Source organism: Microtus pennsylvanicus, chromosome 4 (genome assembly GCF_037038515.1).
Source record: "Microtus pennsylvanicus isolate mMicPen1 chromosome 4, mMicPen1.hap1, whole genome shotgun sequence".
In the NCBI taxonomy this organism is placed as follows: Eukaryota; Metazoa; Chordata; class Mammalia; order Rodentia; family Cricetidae; genus Microtus; species Microtus pennsylvanicus.
Genome location: NC_134582.1, coordinates 137,581,001 through 137,600,182, shown reverse-complemented (window position 1 = coordinate 137,600,182; position 19,182 = coordinate 137,581,001). Strand labels below are relative to the sequence as shown.

The 19,182-nt window shown below is 41.6% G+C and overlaps 1 protein-coding gene across 17 annotated transcripts in view; it reads right to left on the bottom strand.

Annotated features, from left to right (window-relative positions):
• The window catches only part of Kiaa1217 (KIAA1217 ortholog), an 812,359-nt gene that overhangs the window by 459,054 nt on the left and 334,123 nt on the right, over window positions 1–19,182 (bottom strand). For 6 of the 17 annotated variants that reach the window (XM_075970604.1, XM_075970599.1, XM_075970619.1 and 3 more), the window contains exon 1: window positions 6,892–7,024. The exons of 3 other annotated variants lie outside the window; for them this stretch is intronic. Coding sequence is in view for 1 of the 14 variants with exons in the window: in XM_075970623.1 (XP_075826738.1) it covers window positions 6,892–7,096 (205 nt within the window). In the remaining 13 variants the exon portion in view is untranslated. Of the gene's footprint in view, window positions 1–6,891; window positions 7,900–19,182 lie in introns of those variants that run through there. 8 more of the 17 variants (XM_075970609.1, XM_075970600.1, XM_075970620.1 and 5 more) reach the window with 3 other exon arrangements.

The window sequence follows — 19,182 nt, the reverse complement described above, 5'->3', positions numbered from 1 at the left end:
TCTCCCTCCTCAGCTTCTGGCATAGATGTCTAAGGGGAGTGCACCTCCACTCCTGCCTCCAGGGGGCTTGTGTTGAGCTACAAAATGTCACCAAAGGGTTTTCTTCTTCAGGGACCAGACCGAATAGTTGCTAAGTCTGGCTAGCGTTATTCATTTCTTCCATGTGCAGATGCTTGCTCTGTATAGAAAGGTGCCTTAGAATAGAGGTTGGGTGTAAAAGGTCAGGAGGTAAAACTTATGGAATTAGTTCCTACCACATTCTGAGTACATATCCTTATGTCTAGAGATGAATGCATCTCTCACCTTTCATTAAAGGATTTTGTCTTTGTCGTAGACAGACACCATTACCAAAAGTCACGACTGGTCAAAATACAGAGGACAACTGGCTGTGAACAGGCCCCAGTTGATATGCCTACAAGATAACCTTCACACCATAGGCTCAGGGAACAGTTTAGAAGAAGTGGGTAGAAACACTCTGAGAGTCAGAGGTCCATGAAGCCTACTGGGAAATTATGTCATTTCTTCCTAGAAATCACAGGAAAGTTGTACCATAATACCTCAACAATATAGCTGCTTAAACAAGACCTGAACAATGGCAGCACCAATAAACATGCTGTTGTACAAAAGAAAAATCTGATGGGATCCCATCCCTAAATAAAGAACTATAGGCAACTAATGACTGATGAGAGAGGGAGAATTAATTAGTCAGCCACAGGAATAAGCCCCCTAATTGCTTATCCAAAACAAAGTGGATTGACCTGAAATCATACATACACAAGCAACAATAAATGAACTCAGCAGGTTGTATGTCTATATCTAGTCGTATATAGATATATTTGTAACAATAATAACAAAGAAAAGGGGGTCATGAATTTGAGGGTAGAGAGGGGTGATACATGTGAAGAGTTGGAGGAAGGAGAGGGAGAGAAAAATGATGTAATTATATTTTAATTTAAAAAAATCATGGAATTAGATTTCTGGCTCTATGACTTCCGGATTAATAGTTTGGGGGGACTACCTCAAACTTTATGTTTCAATTTCCCAATCTGTGCAGGAATAAGTGCAGGAATAGCATTAAGTCATAAGACTCCCCAAGGCTGCTTCCAATTGCAATGACCACACTGGTAGAACTCAAGAGACTAAATGTCACCATGACCATCTTTTTTTGTTAGAGCAAATGCATGAGAGGAGGGAGGCTTTTTCTTCAAACAACCTTGTTGGAAGCCATGTCAACTTTTAAGAATGAGTTTCTTTATTTTAAGTAACTTAAGGAAAAACAATTTTAAAAGTTAAGCGCTAAGCCAAAGGAGATGACCCAGTGGGTGAAGTGTTTGTTGCAGGAATCTGGTGACAATGAGTTTGATTCTTGGAACCCATGTAGAGGTTGATGGGAGAACTGGCTCCGCATTGTAGTCCTTTGACCTCTACACATGTGCCATGGCAAACATATGCATTAATAAATGATTATTATAATAAAATAATAAATCAAGGGTTGAAATGCAACTCAGTGACAGAGCACTTACTTAGCAGTATCTGGCCCTGGGCTCCATTGCAAGGACCATCCAAGTAAATGTGAATCAATTAATTAATGAAACCAGAACAGTGCCATCATGTTGTAGGACGAGCGGCAGGCTGTGTCCCACCACCCAGCTAGCTTAGCCCCGAAATAATTACACAGAAACTGTATTCATTTAAACACTGCCTGGCCCATTAGCTCTAGCCACTTATTCGCTAACTCTCACATCTTGATCTAACCCATTTCTAATAATCTGTGCAGCACCATGAGGTCGTGGCTTACCGGGAATGATTCTAACCTACATCAGCTTCATGGCGTTTGTTTGACTCTGCTCTTCTTCCCAGCATCCAGTTCTATCTTTCCCACCTACCTAAGTTTCTGCCCTATCTAAAGGCCAAGGCAGTCTCTTTATTCGGCCTATGAAAGCAACACATTCTACACCATCATCAAGAGGAATAGGGAGCAGAAGGGAAGAGTCTCCACAGTCCTCTGACACTAACTCATACCCCGAACTGGAAAGACCTAGCCTGTATCAGAGCACACTAACACTAATCTTCCGTTTGGTGGATTCCCATCATGGCAGAAGCTCTTCAAGGGAGACAGTTATGAATGCTATGATCCGGATCACTGGTGGCCTGGATCTTCTTTTTCGGGATCCACGTGGATCACTGATTAGGAATGAAAAGCATAGCAGCATCCCGGCCATGAGGTTAATCATTTCACAGTACCCTCAAAGCAGCAGAGGCAATGATAACTATGCTAAGTGACTACCTTGCAAGAACACTGCTTATACACATAGAGTAATGCCATGTATTGTGGTCTCAAAATTAGAGTGACAAACACTCTTGAGGCATTCACAGCACAACGATCATAATTATATAGTAGAGGAGTTGGAAAATAAAATTAAGAAGATCCAAAAGATAAAATGTGAATTAAAAATATAAGTAAAGATAAACATCACACAACACCAGTCAACTACTAGAGGTTCATACATACAGACAGATAAGTCATCTAAGAATTATCAGGATAGTCTGGGCTAAGGGCACCCTTGGACTTGAAAGAGCCCATTAAAGATCCAGTCAAAGTGGACAAAAACCCCAGCACTTTCAAAGACTTGAGAGAAGTTCTGAAACATCAAAGATCAAGAGCAGATCCTGAAAGCTTTGAAAGAATGAGGAAAAACTTTACCTACAAAGAAAGCATGAATGCGCGAGTGGCCCAGGGCTACTGATTCAATCTAGAAAACCATATCCACTCAGAATACCTTGGGGTCGTTAGCAGAGAAGAAAGGTATTTGGGACATGCAAACATGCAGAATGTCTTCTTCCCATTCAGCCTTTTCTCTGTTTCTGGGGATTGTGATTTCAGCAAAATGGAGCAAAGAGATAGCTGTTCAATGTTCTAGAAACTGGGCAGGGAAAGGCAGGCAATGTGGCTGAAGGGAACAGAAACACATTTGGATAGAAAGGTGTTTCTTTCCTTGGAGAAACTGGAAATGCCCCACAGAGAAGAAGACTAAGATTTTAAAACCACTAGAGGCAATGACAACATCAGGTATCTTGTGATGACGTAAGTCACAAAACAATCCCACACCAGTTCAGAATTATTAATAATAAAAGGGTTATTTATTTAAGGGGAAAACTTACAGATTACTGACCTAGACAACAGTACTTTACGTGAACAGGAACAGAGTCTAGCAGCTGGAAGCGGGAGCAGGAAGCAAGAGAGCAGGCACATGGTTACTGGGTACACATTACCGCTGCTTTTATAGTATAAGAGACCATGCCCAAGTGGTATCTTAAATGCTATTGGCCGAAGGAGCAAAATATGCTCCCACAGCAGTCTTGCATTAGCCATGAAAAATATTTATAAGGTCATCTTTGTTATGTGCTTTGCTAATTTTCAATGTTTAGAACTGGTCACCAGATAAACTATGAAAGACCTAGTTATGGTAACAGCATACGACATTAATATTTTAATGTGAAATAAAAGCATAGATTATAACACTAAAGAGTAGAGGAGGGGACCTTGGAAGCAGATGAAGGTGAAGTCCTGCTGTAATTTGTGAAATACACTAGATGAGACTCCGACTTTAGACAAAATTAAAAATGCAGTTGGGTAACAGGAAACCAGACATGTAACAAAGACCAAGGCACACTCATGGCACAAACGCAATTCACTCTCTAAACTGTAAAACCAAGATCTCTGTGAGGACAACAAGGCTCAACTCAAATGCAAACACAATGGCATGTCTGATTGTTGAACATGTCTGAACATTAGGATTGTTCTTTACTTTGAGACAGGGTCTTGCTAGACTGCTTCAAAATTTCCACAATCCTTCTGCCTCCCAATACTGGAATTAAAGGCATGCACCACTATGTCTGACTTGGGTTTGTTTGTTTCCTATAGTGCTAGAGATTTTATCTAGGATCTCACATGCCAGGCCAGTGTTTAATCACTGAACCGTGTTTCCATCCTCAGGATTCTTACATCTATCTATCTATCTATCTATCTATCTATCTATCTATCTATCTATCTATCTATCTATCTATCTATCTATCTATCTATCCATCCATCCATCCATCCACCCACCCACCCACCCACCCACCCACCCACCCACCCACCCACCCACCCATCTATCTATCTATCTATCTATCTATCTATCTATCTATCTATCTATCTATCTATCTATCCTCTATCATGTATTCATCCTCACATCTATTTATCCATTTATGGTGCTCTCACACGTGTGCGCGTGTGCGTGCATGTCTGTTGTGTATCATGGCAGAAGTGGGGAGGTCAGAGGAAAGCTTGTGTGAGTTAGTTTTCTCTTTCTACCATGTGGGGCTCTGGCAGGGATGCAGTAGAACTGAAGAGGGTAGGCATGGTATGAAGCAACTTTACCCATGAGTCATCTCTCTGGTCCTGGCCTTGGATTTTTTTGATGTATTTAATTACTTATTTATTCGTCTTCTATCTATCTATCTATCTATCTATCTATCTATCTATCTATCTATCTATCCATCTATCTACATTCTGACCAAAGTTTCCCTTTTCTCTTCCAGTACCTCCCAACCTCCTTTTTGCCTTGGATTTCTTAATCACATGACACCACTTCAATGAAAACCTAACATAATCCTGTTACCGAATTTCTATTGCTCTTCAACAACTGACATTCCTATGGATACTATATGATATTAAGGTATGATGGCTAATTTTATATCAACAGGATACAAGGTATAGTCAATGGAGAGAAGGGGGCCTCAACTAAGCAGATGCTTCCGTAAGATTGGGCTGTAGGCAAGCCTATAGGGGAAGTTCTTAATTAGTTATTGATAGGGGACCATCCTCCCCCCTTGTGGATGGGGTTACACTGGTGGTCCTAGGTTCTACACGAAAGCAGGCTGAGCAAGCCATGGAGAGCAAGCCAGTAAGCAGCACTCCTCCATTGCCTCTGCATCAGCCTTTGCCTCCAGATTCTTGCTTTTGCTTCCTTCAATGATGGACAACCATGTGGAAATATAAATCAAATAAACCCTTTTCTCTCCAACTTGCTTTGGTCATGGTCATGACAATAATGAGTAGCGTTAACTGGGGTAAAGAGACTGCTTTTGAAAAGAATTTTGATCAAAAGTGAATTCTAACAATGTCTTTCTGTCCTGTTTTCAACTTAAAAGTTCTTTTTCTTTCTCTCTCCCTCTTTTTTTGTTTTTGTTTTTGTTTTGTTTGTTTTTCAAGACAGGGTTTCTCTGTGTAATAGTCCTGGCTGTCCTGGAACTTGCTCTGTAGACCAGGCTGGCCTTGAACTCACAGAGATCCACCTGCCTCTACCTCATGAGTGCTGGGATTAAAGGTTTGCACCACCATGCCTGGCTAATCTCAAAATTTTTATGTTTTAGCTTTCCTTTTCCTCCCAGAGAGGTATGAAGAAAATACCACTCTGTTAATTTATAATCTTCTGCTAGTTTATTTATTTTACAAAAATGTCATTATCATATTGATCTTGTACTGTATAAAAATTCTTGGTTTTAATGACTTTTAAAGCAAAGTCCCTAAACAATTGCTATCAAACATTATTTTCACCTACAAATTCTTTTCAGATGCATCCTCAAATTGGCCAGAAGAGGGTCAGCATGATCAATAATCATTGGACTAAGAACTTGCTTGGACTCCTGTAAAGGTCCTCCTGATATATCAAATAGACACAGTTGCATGCTCTATACGCATGTGAACATCCTATAGGTGGGGAAAGGTTGACATTCTTTTTCATTGAATATTTATGGATATTATCATAGCACAATTTCCTTTTCAGGCAGCCAAAATTCAGTCTCTTCAACAACTTCTCTCAATACTTCTAAAGTTTTTCCGTGTTTGTTTTATGCACGACTCTTCACAAAATCTTTTGGCTCCAGCTTTTATATACAAACACTTAATTGCTCAAATGGACAAAACAACAACAAAGATAATGAAGAAAAATTATTCCTAGAAAGATATTTGCATTTTTTGAAATAGCGTACAGCACAAGAATGTACCATTATATATTCCTTTTGATAGTTTTTAAACAGAAGAGGCCAGGATTGAAATTACAAAATGAATTTGTTCTTCTGCACAAAATAAAAACTTTTTCTTCAGGACAAAGCTATTATATTGTTAGACAAGAGCTCAAAACATATTAAAATCAGCACTGTAAAATACTTCTTAGAAATTTAATGTGGGAGAAATTGGTATTAGAATTTTAAAATACGATTTAATTGCCCTCTGTGATTTTCTACACTAAAACAGACATTCTCAGTAGGTCAACATTTTTCAGTTCCAGGTCAAATAGTTAACAGTGCTCTTGTTAAGCAACACATCCTAACACACTTCTGAAAGACTTATCCAGGTAACAAGGTTAGCAGGAAGTTTTGCCTCACTTGGCAAAGAATTCTTATTCATTGTTAGATCAGCATTTCAGAGAAGCATCATTTTAAACAGAGACTGCCAATAATTAAACATGCAAAATTTTCTCTGCTAATTAATGACATGGCTTTAGGAGACTTTTCTATTTCTTTCCACGTAGGTAAAGCAACAGCAAGAAACTTTATGCAGACATGATCAGATTATCAAAGAATATAGAATGCAGACACAAACCCTCATCTGCAAGGAAACCACAACCCTCAGCTTTGCTCTCATCGTTCTTCAATTAAGCCACCATCTCTTCCACCATTCTAACGATTGGTTATTTTATAGTGTACTGGGAAAGGGTGCATGGCCACGGACACAGCTGAGCACAGACTCGTCCCTGCCGTATCTGTATCTAAGCCAGATACCGGTCAGGGTTAATAAGCAGAAAGTTTCTAGGCAGGCTGGAGGCCAGCCGCTACCTGCAGCCTTACCTTTGTGAGCCGCTGCCTTTCGCGGAGCTGGAGTCGCCACAGCCTGCACCTGCTTCTCCAAGTTTCCTTCACTTCCAGTCCTCTCCGTCTTCTCACCTAGGCTGGTTTTCTTCGACTTGCTGCTTAAATCATCCTTCTTAGAGGACGGCAGCTTAGAAGCCGCGCTAGTAAAGAAGGATTTAGCCAAGCGGGAGGACTTGGACATTTTAAACGGCAGGGAAGACACCCCACCCCCGAATAAAAACAAAACAAGAAAGATCAGCTCTAGAATGGTACCTACTGGGGCAGCAAATTCTAAAATTTATCCTACGAGTTACACTTCTCAACAGCCAGTGACAGTGTGGAGTTCAGCTGGATAGAAAGTGCTGGGCTGGGCTGGGCTGTGCGGGAAGGGGGGGGGCACTTGTTTTTCGTTTGTTTTGTTTTTTAAACAAAGGCATCCTGCTGCCACATCGCCCATTCACTCCTGTGGAATGGAAAGGTGTTTCAAAGACAAGTATTCAATGGTAAATGCTCTAACGCCAGGGACCTGCAGATTCTGGAACCAGGAATGTGAAATATGCATACAGGCAAGCTCTCCCAGAGACGTCCCCGCACGTTCAGACTAGATGCTGGAGGACTAGAAAAGGAAAACGAATGTAAATACAGCCCCATCCACTCAGGTACAGGATGCGAAAATAAGCCAGATGTGAGATTTACAGGACTTTAGAGCTCGTGCCACGTAAGGCTTCCAGGCATTTGTACAAGCAAATATTTCCTTGCCTTAGCACATTCCTATATTATAGTCTAAGACTGGCCGGTGCAACGAATGCCCACCTACAGAAACACTTCTACTGTTTACAGAACACGAAGAGCACCGTGGAAAGAGAAAAGCCAGAAGATTGCATTTTCCATACCTCTTGGGGCTGCTGTGTGGCACCCGATAACAGATGACAGGAGAGCTGTATGCCTGTATGAGGGAGTGCGGGGTATATGTGTGTGCATGCTCCCTCTCTGTGTGTCGCGTGCGCGGGGTGCTCGTGTGCACACGCACGTACACGCGTGCATGTATCTGCGTGTTGAGAATCTGGGACTGTGTTATTTTACCTTTAAAGGAGCCTGGCGTTCCTTCTGAGTAGTTGTAATTACTCCGTGTTCTGAAAGGCTGACAGTAACATGTAAAACTCAGGTGTGTTCACGCGGCAGGTTTTCCTTAGGCCGAAAACAGTCCTTTCGCCAACTGAACACACAGGAGCCCACTAGAAGCATGCAGCCCCTTCTGCACTAAGGGCGACCCCTTTCCCTCTTCATTTCCCATGTCAGTGATTTTTACTACTTGGGGGTTAAGCTGTTTCCAACCTCAATTATTCTATGTTCCCTCAGGGAGAAACTGTACAAACACTCTAGGAACTAGAAAAGCGTTCTGGGAATCTGTGATCATATAATGGCCTTAGTGTGTAAATGCCCTGATGAATGTGCAGCTACTTAGCCCTGCATCAAGAGAGAATGAGAGGCCAGGAAGAGTATAAATTTTGGAATCGACTGGAGTATGCCTTCCTCAGAGGAAGAACCATTCCTGTCATTTAAATGATAAAGTTGGGATAATTTTGATCAACCAGAAGGACATACAGATGGCCTCAGATAACACACCTGCCCTTCCCTTCATCTGGTAAATGGTAATCTCTCTCTCTATCTCTATCTCTCAGGGTCGCTCTGTCTCTCTCTGTCTCTCTCTCTCTGTCTCTCTCTCTGTCTCTCTCTCTGTCTCTCTCTCTCTCTCTCTCTCTCTCTCTCTCTCTCTCACACACACACACACACACACACACACACCTATCTCCTCACCTCATCTTCCCAAAATTTCCCTGACTTTAACACTATCTAGCAAATCTGGTGCAGTCAGTCCTAAGATCCACCAGAGTCGGCAGCTTACATCCTGACTTGGAACTGAAGGTCCCCAGTGGGATCCCACTTGTGGTTTTAGACCACTAAAACCCAGAGAACCTGGGAGTAACCCTTAATGACAACAGGAACCTGTGAGGATGACAGGCCAGTAACTTCCCGAATTCCACTGCATCACTGAACTAGAAAGCATAAAACTTAAGTGACCCCTTCACTCTTTAAAATCCTGTCCAAATCAGATAGGCCAGGTGTCTGATGGAGAAGCATAAGGCTTCTCCATCTCATCCAAAGTCATGCCTCCTCAAGCTCTCAAGCTGCCCCTGGCTCCTTTCTTTTCGGAATCTTCCTTGCAGTCTCTTTCAGGAATAAGATTAACAACAACAACCAAAAAAAAAAAAAAACCTAACTCTGGCTTCTTTGTAGACTGCCGAGCACAGTGTGTCAGAGCCTAGCAGCCCTGTAGCTGCTGAGTGAAGGCTCATCGTCCAGGTTTCTCTAGCGAAGAGATGGGCGCCAGCAGTACAGCCCGGTCCCAAGTGGGTACTGATGCCATGGCTGCTGAGCCTGTGGCACTTGGCCATGCACTGGAGCCTGGCAAGCCAGTGAGGGATCCATGCCAGGAAAGAAATGCCGCTGAATCCTGAAGCTGTCTAGAACAGGTGGTTTTCCTACCCAGTGGGTGAAGCATTTAGCAGGGATCACATTGTATATAGGTGTAGCATGCCTGTCTCTTCCAACAGGGCCCGGATAACCAGAGCAGCTTATAAAAGACAGAAAAAAAAAATCAGCAATGATTGTGAAACAGGATACGGGAAGAGGTGGAGCCTATACCAATGTCCTCCAGAGAAACAACCAATACAAAAATAAGACTTTTGTATTATATATATGTATGTGTGTGTATGTATATATGTATATATATTAGATACACACACAACTATGCATGTGCATACATATCTGTATACAGACTATGTCTGGTCTATGAATGCACATATAAAATATATGTCACTTACTGGGACATATGCATTTATATACATGCATATACAGAATATATTATGCAAGCCAATAATTAAGTATCCATAAGATATACATAATATGTTTAGTAATTATATATTATGGATCCATATAGTCAACTATATAATATGCATTCATGTAGACTAAACAATACATATATGTACAGTTATATAAAATACATACAATATATAAAACATGAGCTGAATGTTGGGATACCTGGGGTGGTTGTTGCTGGTATAACTGTTTCTAAGCTCTAAGAGATTATAGTTATCTGGAAACCTCTCAAAGGGACCATTTCTGAGCTTTAACTTAGACCAATGGCTTAAAATTTCAGGTAAGGCCAAAGCTAGGTTTCCAGACCCTCACACAAGCAATTTGCAAGCATATCTCTTACTTACAGGGCCCTGGGAGATGCTCTAGCCTGCATCCCCGTGTGAAGGTCCCCGAAGGACCATTCCTGCCCACTGCTGCTGCTGTACCTTGGTTGCTCCGTTTGTTTCTTCTGCTTTGCAGACATCATCTGCGCTTCACACGCTGTGTGGTAAATCTGTCTGAGAACATCAAACTCTGTCACTCATCACCTTGGCCATTTGTTTCTTGGCCTTGCTTGGTTTGAGCTGTGATACTTGAGGTAAACACATCCCCCCGTCATTCCCAAAACAGACTGGCCTGCCTGTGCTAACATTTGTGCATCTCTTTGAAAGAAGCTGGCTTTTGCAAGGGGGAGGCCTGAAAGCACCACGTGGCTCGTTAATTTTCTTCTCCACCCGCTGGAAGTTTCCTGAGACCCTTTGTCACTCAGTGCATAGCAAACCCTCAGGCCACATAGAGCCAGAGTCCATGTGGTATGGGATATTTTTGTTTTAGATAAACAAAAGAGAGCTGACCTAGAAGCATTTGCTTGGACAGCTAGCACCAAATGCGCCTGGAACCATCACTCAAAGAAAGACAGAATACAAGAAGTTTGACACACTTAAAAAAGAAACTTTATTTCTAAAAGTACCTAAATTGGTTGGCAAAATAATACTCTGTTAGGATTAATTGTGTGAGGTTAAAATAAAAAATAATTAATAATAAGACCAAAGACAAAGGAGCTTATTTCTGAGTTTTTTAGCATTCGAGCAAAAAGAAAAAGGGGGGTTTTCAGTGTCTGTGCTATTTTATCAGTAGCTTGAGTCTAAAGACAACAAAGCTACTGCCGCTGGATCCCAAAGAATCTCTTGAGTTGTGAGTGACCCATTAAGAAGGACACCTTTATAGGACAAACGCCATCATGTTCCAGGAGCCCCCATACTCATGTGAATATTTTCTGGAAACACTGCTTTAATATACATGGCCAATTTCTCTTCTACGTCCAACAAGTAACCTGCCATCTAGTCCCAATCCTAACCACTACAAGTGGTATCTGCTTCCCAGCCAACCAGGCATAGACGCACCTTCCTTTTAACTCGCTGGCTTTCCTTTGGCCTGTGGTGGTATAGTATCTCCCCACAAGAGTCCAGTCTCACCGGCCTTTCCTTTAAGACTACGTCTAGTCTGCCTGAGCTGGGCCAACCTCTGTCCTCTGGGGCTCTCTGATCTCCACATCTCACTGTCATGAGCTCTGCTCAGCAAAGCAGGCAGAGCAGGTAAAGGTTTCTCTTCTTTTGAAATGCCAAGTTTACCCAAACTCATCACTGCTACTTCTGCCGGCATGAGGACATTGTCCCAAGCTACTTCTGTCGTTGCTGCTATTGAAGTTTAGTTATTTGGAGACAGGGTCTTAATAATATAGCAAGCTGATATGAACTCCCAAGCTTCCTGCCTCCCCTCTGAGTTCCAGAATGACAGGAGTGTGCCACCATACCCAGCTCCTCCCGAATGGCTCATTGCCTTTCCTTCCCTCGCTGTTCCTCAGACCAATGTGCCCCCAGAGCTTTTATAACTAGATGTCCCTGCCTCACGTACTACCAGCTTGGGAGTTTCAGTATTTTGATAGGATTCATAATGAAAAGAGTGAACACGATATTCAAAATTGTAGTTTGAGTAAACCCATTAACTGCTCCCCTTAACTCTCTTCCTGGTCTCCTCTGACCTCTGAACTCTGTGACAGCTCCTGGATTTGGTCTGTAGAACACTGTACATGATGGCTTCTGGCATTTGGCTCTCAGGGGATCCTGTATGTTTGAGCTCGCTCAAGCCATGCTCAGAGCTGCTCTTTGCCTGCCTGGTCTAGTCTGTTTTCTAAACTCAGAAGGCACAAATTGCCTTTTTTGTTTGTTTGTTTGTTTGATTGGTTTGGTTGGTTCTGTGTGTTTACTGGTTTGTTTACATAGCTAACTTAAATTGCTCTGATCAACTTCAAGACAACTTTCTTTTCTTCTAAACATGGAAGTTAAGATCATTTATAAATGGACATTTCCTCTTATTTCTTCAAGGAAACATCACATGACGAGGGTTCTCAAACTAAGCTTTTCCCTAGCCTTGTGACTGACTGAACTGGCTGAGAGCCACCTTTCTAGGAAATTGCCATGTTTTTCTAAAGCTGAGACCATTAGTATCTTCCAAGTTGTATGTGCTGTTCAGGTCTATGGAGTCAACTCTCCTGAATTCTACCTTCTTCCCTAGCCTGAAGAGGTCCTCTGGGTGAGAAAAGACAGGTAACAACTCATATCTACTCTTGGATGTGAGGACATCAGGATTCCTGTGCAAGTCCATAAAGGTACCTCTCAGCATGCAAATGCCAGCAGTCATGGTAGGTGTGGACAGTGGTGATCACCAGTGCTGATACCAATGCTGTTTTACGTCATCCCTAGCCTGCAAGGTAGTACTACTATTAGACTCGCTTTATATCTGAGTCAATTGAAGCACTCAGAGGTCTAGAAACTCACAAAGAATTTACAGATAATACATGCTAGAACTGAATTTGAACTCAGGCCATCTGGTCAAAGAACCCGACTTCTGTGTAAGACAAAATATCTGTCTTTAACTAATGTGTGTACTGAGGACAGACATGGAGCACCTGAACAGTCACAGCAGTGACCTGGAAAGTGTCTTCTATTTTGAATCCTGTGTGACAGACCCTATAGATGAGTCCCAAGATAAGACAGGGGTTGTGACCAATGAACCCAGCAGTCCTTGTATGGAAGAAAACCTCCTGTGCACAGGAGCAGATGGCAGAGCAGCCACATGGGAGGCGGCTTCCTATGGTGGCCGCCACACTACCCAAGCAGTACAGGAAATGCACATGGGCCTTTCTGGAGCTTCCTGACCTTTGCCCTTCCCTGGCCTCCTGATCTTGTTTGCTGAGCAGCTGTCAAGAGAAACAAGTAGGCAGCATGTGTCTAAGCTCACCCTGCCAGAAGAACATGCAGACTTGTCATTACGCCCTTGAGAAGTCATTTCAGCTCTCAGAGCTGGATCACCTGGAAGAAGGCTCCGTAGTGTTTCCCGTCATTTATCACGGGATTGTTTCAACATTCAAATGAGATCATGAATATGAAAGCACCTTTATGATTATAAAATGTCAATTTTACAATGAATCAAAGAGCATAATTATAATGGTTATAAAATACCAATTTCCTATTTTGTCTTAGTTTATATCAGTTTTTTTTTTATTAGCAGAACATACTGTAGCAAGCTTCAGCAAATATTTTCTATATAGGGACATAGAGTAGATATTTTAATCCTTCTGAGCAAAATGACCTCTTCTCAACACCTGAGTTTTGCTATTGGCACATGGAAATATTCACAGACAAAATGTAAACCAACAAGCAAGGCTGTGTCCCAGTAAAACTTTATTTACAAAACCACAGCTGGACAGATACATTTGTTGTTTGCTAAGGTCCAGTCTATAACAGTCATTTAAAACTATCTGTGAATTTCATTCGGATTCCTGCCTTTATGAACACTGTCTGCAATATGGATTCTTTGACCAACTCTTTGGATGTTTGAGTTCCAAGGCTAGCTTTAAGAACATTTTCTCAAATTTATATCATCCTAAAATTTGAACATTGCATCATTCAATTGCTTGAGGTGAGACTCAGTTTCTTAAACAGCCAGTGCCGAGTCTAACTTAACTACATAAAATAGTGGCAATGAAGGCAATGCACAGCTCTTTGGCTACCTGGATTACAGCAGGCTTTGGCAATTTATTAATATACAATTATTCAGTTCTGTAGGGAGACCTTTTGGAGTGCTGGTTATCAATCTATGGGCTGAACTTTCTTGCAGCATTTCTTGTGTCTTAGATAAAGGACAAAGGCTAGCGAGTTCAGATTCCTCAACTTCCAAGTTAAATGTGGCATGAAGGTTTCTTGATTTAACCAGTCCAATTTCTAAGGATTCTTTCAAAAACACTTTTAATGGTTTCAGTAAAAGTCGCTTTACACTACGATGTCACCCATCTGTGCCTCTATGTTGTAAAGGAATCTGAAAATGACTTGGGATTTGCTTCATTATGCTATAAAGTTTCCAATGCCAAGAAGGTTTTTTTCTTCCTTTTATTGCAAAACCCTCCTACACATAGAAGGCTGACTTATCTGAACCAACAAGCAGAGCTGCAAGCCATCTAGAAAGTTAAACACAGACGTGTTAGACGGCCAGGTTGTAATGGGGGCTGAAACTCTGTAATCACAGCCAGCTTCTGCTGTGTCACTTTAGGAATCCCGTTAGTTTGGAGCATAAAGCTAAATGCTATGCTTTCAGAGGAGGATCCTGAGGTACACTCTTTCTTCTTAGGCTGGCGTATACAGGTATAATTGACAATATAAATTAAATACAGTCACCTGAAAACAATGCCTTGAGTCATCATTACTTGTTAGTAGTGATGCTGTAGGTGTGACCTTGAAATAAATCTTTGAGCCCAACCAAGCAGTACAACCTTTTACCCACTTTAAAATGAAAAAGAGGCAAAGGTGCTAAAATTCTGCCCTTGCTTTAAATCCTCCTAATGAGAAACACAATGTGGGGATTTAAACCAAGTAAGCATCTCTCCAGCCCTCCAATGGCCAGCTTGCTTCTTCTCTCACTGTACCGTAGAGAGGTGACAGTAACGTGCTTTTAACTATAAAGCATCAAATATACTGAAACTTCCAGGTCAGTAAGAGCCAAATCTTAAAATAGAAGAGGCCGCTCCCTAACTCGCAGACACTTGTTGAAATGCGGGATGACATTTAATTCAATGGCATGTCACAAGAGAGGAAATAACCTGCTGCTTTCTGTAGCTCCAGCGGATTCCTTTCTGATTCCCACAGGATTTTAGACGCTCTAATTTAATGATGGTGGGAAGAACAGTAAATCAAGGAGTGAGCGAGGAAAATTGAATAAAACCGGGGATGTGCTAAGCTTTTGAGGCTAGCTTTTGTGTTTAACCACTGAGAGCACGGGAGAAGTGTGTCCACCAAACACCCTGAAAGTCGTGCACCTGCTTCGTCATTAAGCTCAGTGTGAGTGTTTGAAACAGGGCTAAGGATCACACTTTCCCTGTGTTCCATGGACACTACACACTGTAAGTAAGTAAAGCCAAACACCCAGGGAGAGTAGGGAACTAAGGAATGGCTCCATTCTTGGAATGTGAGATCTTGAATGCTTACACTTGTTCAAGGCTCATAAACACATAAACTCGGCATCATCATTAGTGAGGGACCGCAGCTCGGCATTGCCGTGAGTGCCACTTCACACTCACCAGGATCGGTGGCTCGAGAAAACAAAAGCAATGAGAGTTGGGAGGAAGTATAGAAACTGGAATCCTTGTATGTTGATGGGAGAAACGTGAAATGCACAGCCACCAAAAAAAGAAACGTGGCAGTTACCCAACTAATTAAGCAGAAACTGCTGTCATTTAGGAGTTCCATTTCTGGGTCTATGCTCAAGAAAAAGCAGGGACTAGAATACACAGTAATGTTATTAAAATACCCAAAATGTATGTGGATTCCAAAAATTTAAAGATGGATGATTCGATAAATAGAAGGTGACTGTATTATTCTATGTACATACTGAAATATTATTTGCCTTAAAGAGATAGCAGTTCTGACATATGTTAAAATTTGAATTATTTTGAGGGTATTATTTCAGATGGGATTATTTTAGCCATCAAAAAAACCCCAAATACTATGTGGTTCTATGTAATTTAAGGTAACTAAACCAGTCAATTCACAGGGAAGACAGTGGAGTGGGTTTCCCTGGACAGAAGGGGAAACATGGGGAGTTTTAGTTGAAGATAATGAAATATTCTGGAGATAGATGGATCATAGAGATTGTTGTTTAATCTAAAGTGATGTGGGAATCCTCTCTCTGTGTTACTTTTCTTGGTTAATGAATAAAGAAACTGCCTTGGCCTGTTGATAGGGCAGAACATTTAGGTAGGCAGGGAAGACAGAACTGAATGCTGGAAGAAGGAAAGACTCCCAGAGAGGCCATGGATCCTCAGCCTGAAACAGATGCTGGTTAGAATCTTTGCCGGTAAGCCACTGCCATGTGGTGATATACAAATTAATAGAAATGGGTTAAATTAATATGAGAGTTAGCCAATAAGAAGCTAATGCTAATGAGCCAAGCAGTGATTTAATTAATACAGTTTCTGTGTGGTTATTTTGGGACTAAGCTAGTTGGGTGGCCGGGACTCTCCTTGAAACACTAAAAACGTAATGCCATAAAACTGTGTACCTTAGAATGAACAAAACAAAATAATATTATGTATATTTTATCACAATAAGAAGTTTATTCGATGGCCAGAGTTGGCTCTTTGGACAAAGGCTCATGTTGCCACACTTGATGATGTTGCTTTCATCCCTGGGACACAATTGGTGGAAGGATAGAATGAACTCCTCCATGTTGTCTCCCAGCCATTCATATGTCTATGTGCACATACGTACACACAGATACAGGTGCAGACACAGACACACAGACATGAAGGGAAAGCATTTTCAGACCTGGAATATAGATCAGTGGCAGAGCATTTGTGTAGTTAACTGTGATTATTTTATTGGAATATCTATCCTTCTTCATGTGAGTTCTGGGGATTGAACTCAGATCACTGGGCTTGGCTACCAGAACCATATCACCACCATACCAGGAGAACTTGTCTGTCAATCTGCCACCAGAGGTGTGATGTGGATCTCTCTCTTGCCTCACGACGGCTGCTGAGAAATCTCAGCATAGCTTCTTGTCATCCTTACACAATGCTAACTGACTTCCCCTTCTCTCTAACTTTAACAAGCACCACACACTAACCCTCTAATGGTCATAGGTCAGCTAAAGATCAAACAGCCTCATGAAGAATTTGAAAACAATTTTTTTGGGCCCATGGCTTGAAGTTATACTTAGGAATGCTCATTAATAGTCATATCCCCCTCTATGCCACAAGGGACGAAGCCCCTGAAATCATGATCCAAAATACATGTCTTCCTTTAAATTACTTCGATCACTTATTCTGTCTGCTGTGCTGTTCGTGGCTTCTTGTGGGACATGGTGTCTGGGGGAAGAGGGCTTAAGGAAGAAAGATTTATTTATGTTCACAGCTTCAGAGGTTTCTGTCCTTCATGTCAGGAAAGATGTGGTGGAGGAGGGTGGCTCACATGTGGAGGTCAAGAAATAAAAGGAGGCAAGTGTATAGTAATGGACTCTTTCCTTTTATCTGGACAGGTCCTCATCCTACAGGATGGTGCCACACTGCTTAGAAATGTCCTTCCTTTCTTAGTTATAACTCCTGGAAATGGCCCCACAGACACACCAGAAGCATGCTCTTATGATCTTCCATGTGGCTCCTAATCCAGTCAAGCTAGCCAAAGTTACCACCATGCATACTCTATAGCTGAGCTGGGCTAAACCCCACCTTGAAAATGACTTTCCAGAACTCATTTCCTAGTCCCTTAATTCTCTGGCCCTGGCATGGCACTCTTTGGAGAAATCTGTCTTTTGGGAAATTGTCAGAGACAGCTTTGACAACTATACCATTTACCACACTAGGGGCATGGGGATTAGAAAAGTTAGCAAAGAAAACCAAGACACAAGTGAAAATAATAAAACAGAAACATAGGATAGTGCTGGGAGGGAGTTCCAGTGAATACTGAAAATCACATATGTTTAATTTTCCATACGTTTTTATATTCAGTATAAAGGGGAAAGCAAAAGACTGCTTTAACATAATAAAAAGGACGACTTGAACAGTTACTTGTTCAATACTTGAGACACCAAGTCATTAATCTTGATAAAAGCATTCTGTTGTTTAGATAGTAAAGCCACTTTAGACTGAGTATCCTGAAGGCAGCCACTCCCTAGGTCAAACCTCCTGGTTCAAAAGAAGGAGTAAAAGCATACTTGAATTTTCTGACCTTTGGTTAGGGTGGAGTGGATCTACCAGTAAGAGGCTTCTTAATGTCCAAACACCAACTAACCACTCCCTAGGTCAGGGTGTGTAGCCTCACTTGTCAACAATGTTGAATGAGCTCAAACTCTCTGACCTTTAGACAAGGTGGAAATAGGCTCACATTTTTGGGCCTCCACAGTCTTTTTGAAAGAAGGAAGAGATTTTTCCCATCACCTCAGAATCCCTGGCAGCAGATCCTTTGGACTCCAAAATTTGTCCTAAGTAATATTCTAGAAACTCCTGAACTGTGGTGTTCCGTTTTTCCTAATGGAGAAGATGAAGCTCCAATGAGTGTCCTGCACTTGTCTCTGTGAATGAAAACAAGTTCATTCCAGCTCTGCACGTTCCTCCGGGGCCATGGAAGAGTTCACCCCACATGTTAGTCTTATCTAACACAGCCTTCTTATCTCTGCAGGCTCAATTTCACAAACAAGGTGATGCAGGTATTTATATAAGGAACAATCTGTGCACACTTTAGTTTGACATCCCCCTTCCTACTCATTTATACGCTGCAAACATAGTTGAGGACCTGAAGATCCTCATGAGAGGCCTGCGTCATTGATCGCAGCTGATATGATCTGGATGATTAGATTCTTTGTTTCCTTACAATAATTTACAGACCAAAACAAAAAGTGACCATGGAGAGCAGCTAGGAAAACTCCGAAGTAGAAGTCTACTCTCTATTATAGCTTCCATTTCCCACCCTCAGCTCCCTATGCCTTGCTGTTTCCTGGGCACATCTTTCTGTCCTCTGGAGACCCCTATTTCCACCCCTCTGAAAGTTTGCTTTCTGGAAAGGATCTTCATAAGGGTATTTATAACTTGAAATATTTCTTAGGATAATACAAGAAGTTCATTTCACAGCACTAAATTTTAAAATGTAAAACTTACTTATGGAAGTAGGAAACTATCAATAGACCACAGTAATAATGATGTAGATTTGGGGGTGCTCCTACGAAACTTTTAAAAAGATTTGAAATACAGCAAACCAGAAATGAACGTAAGGAAAACGTAAAGATAAAGAACACAGAGGACAAACTTGTACCCTGTACTCC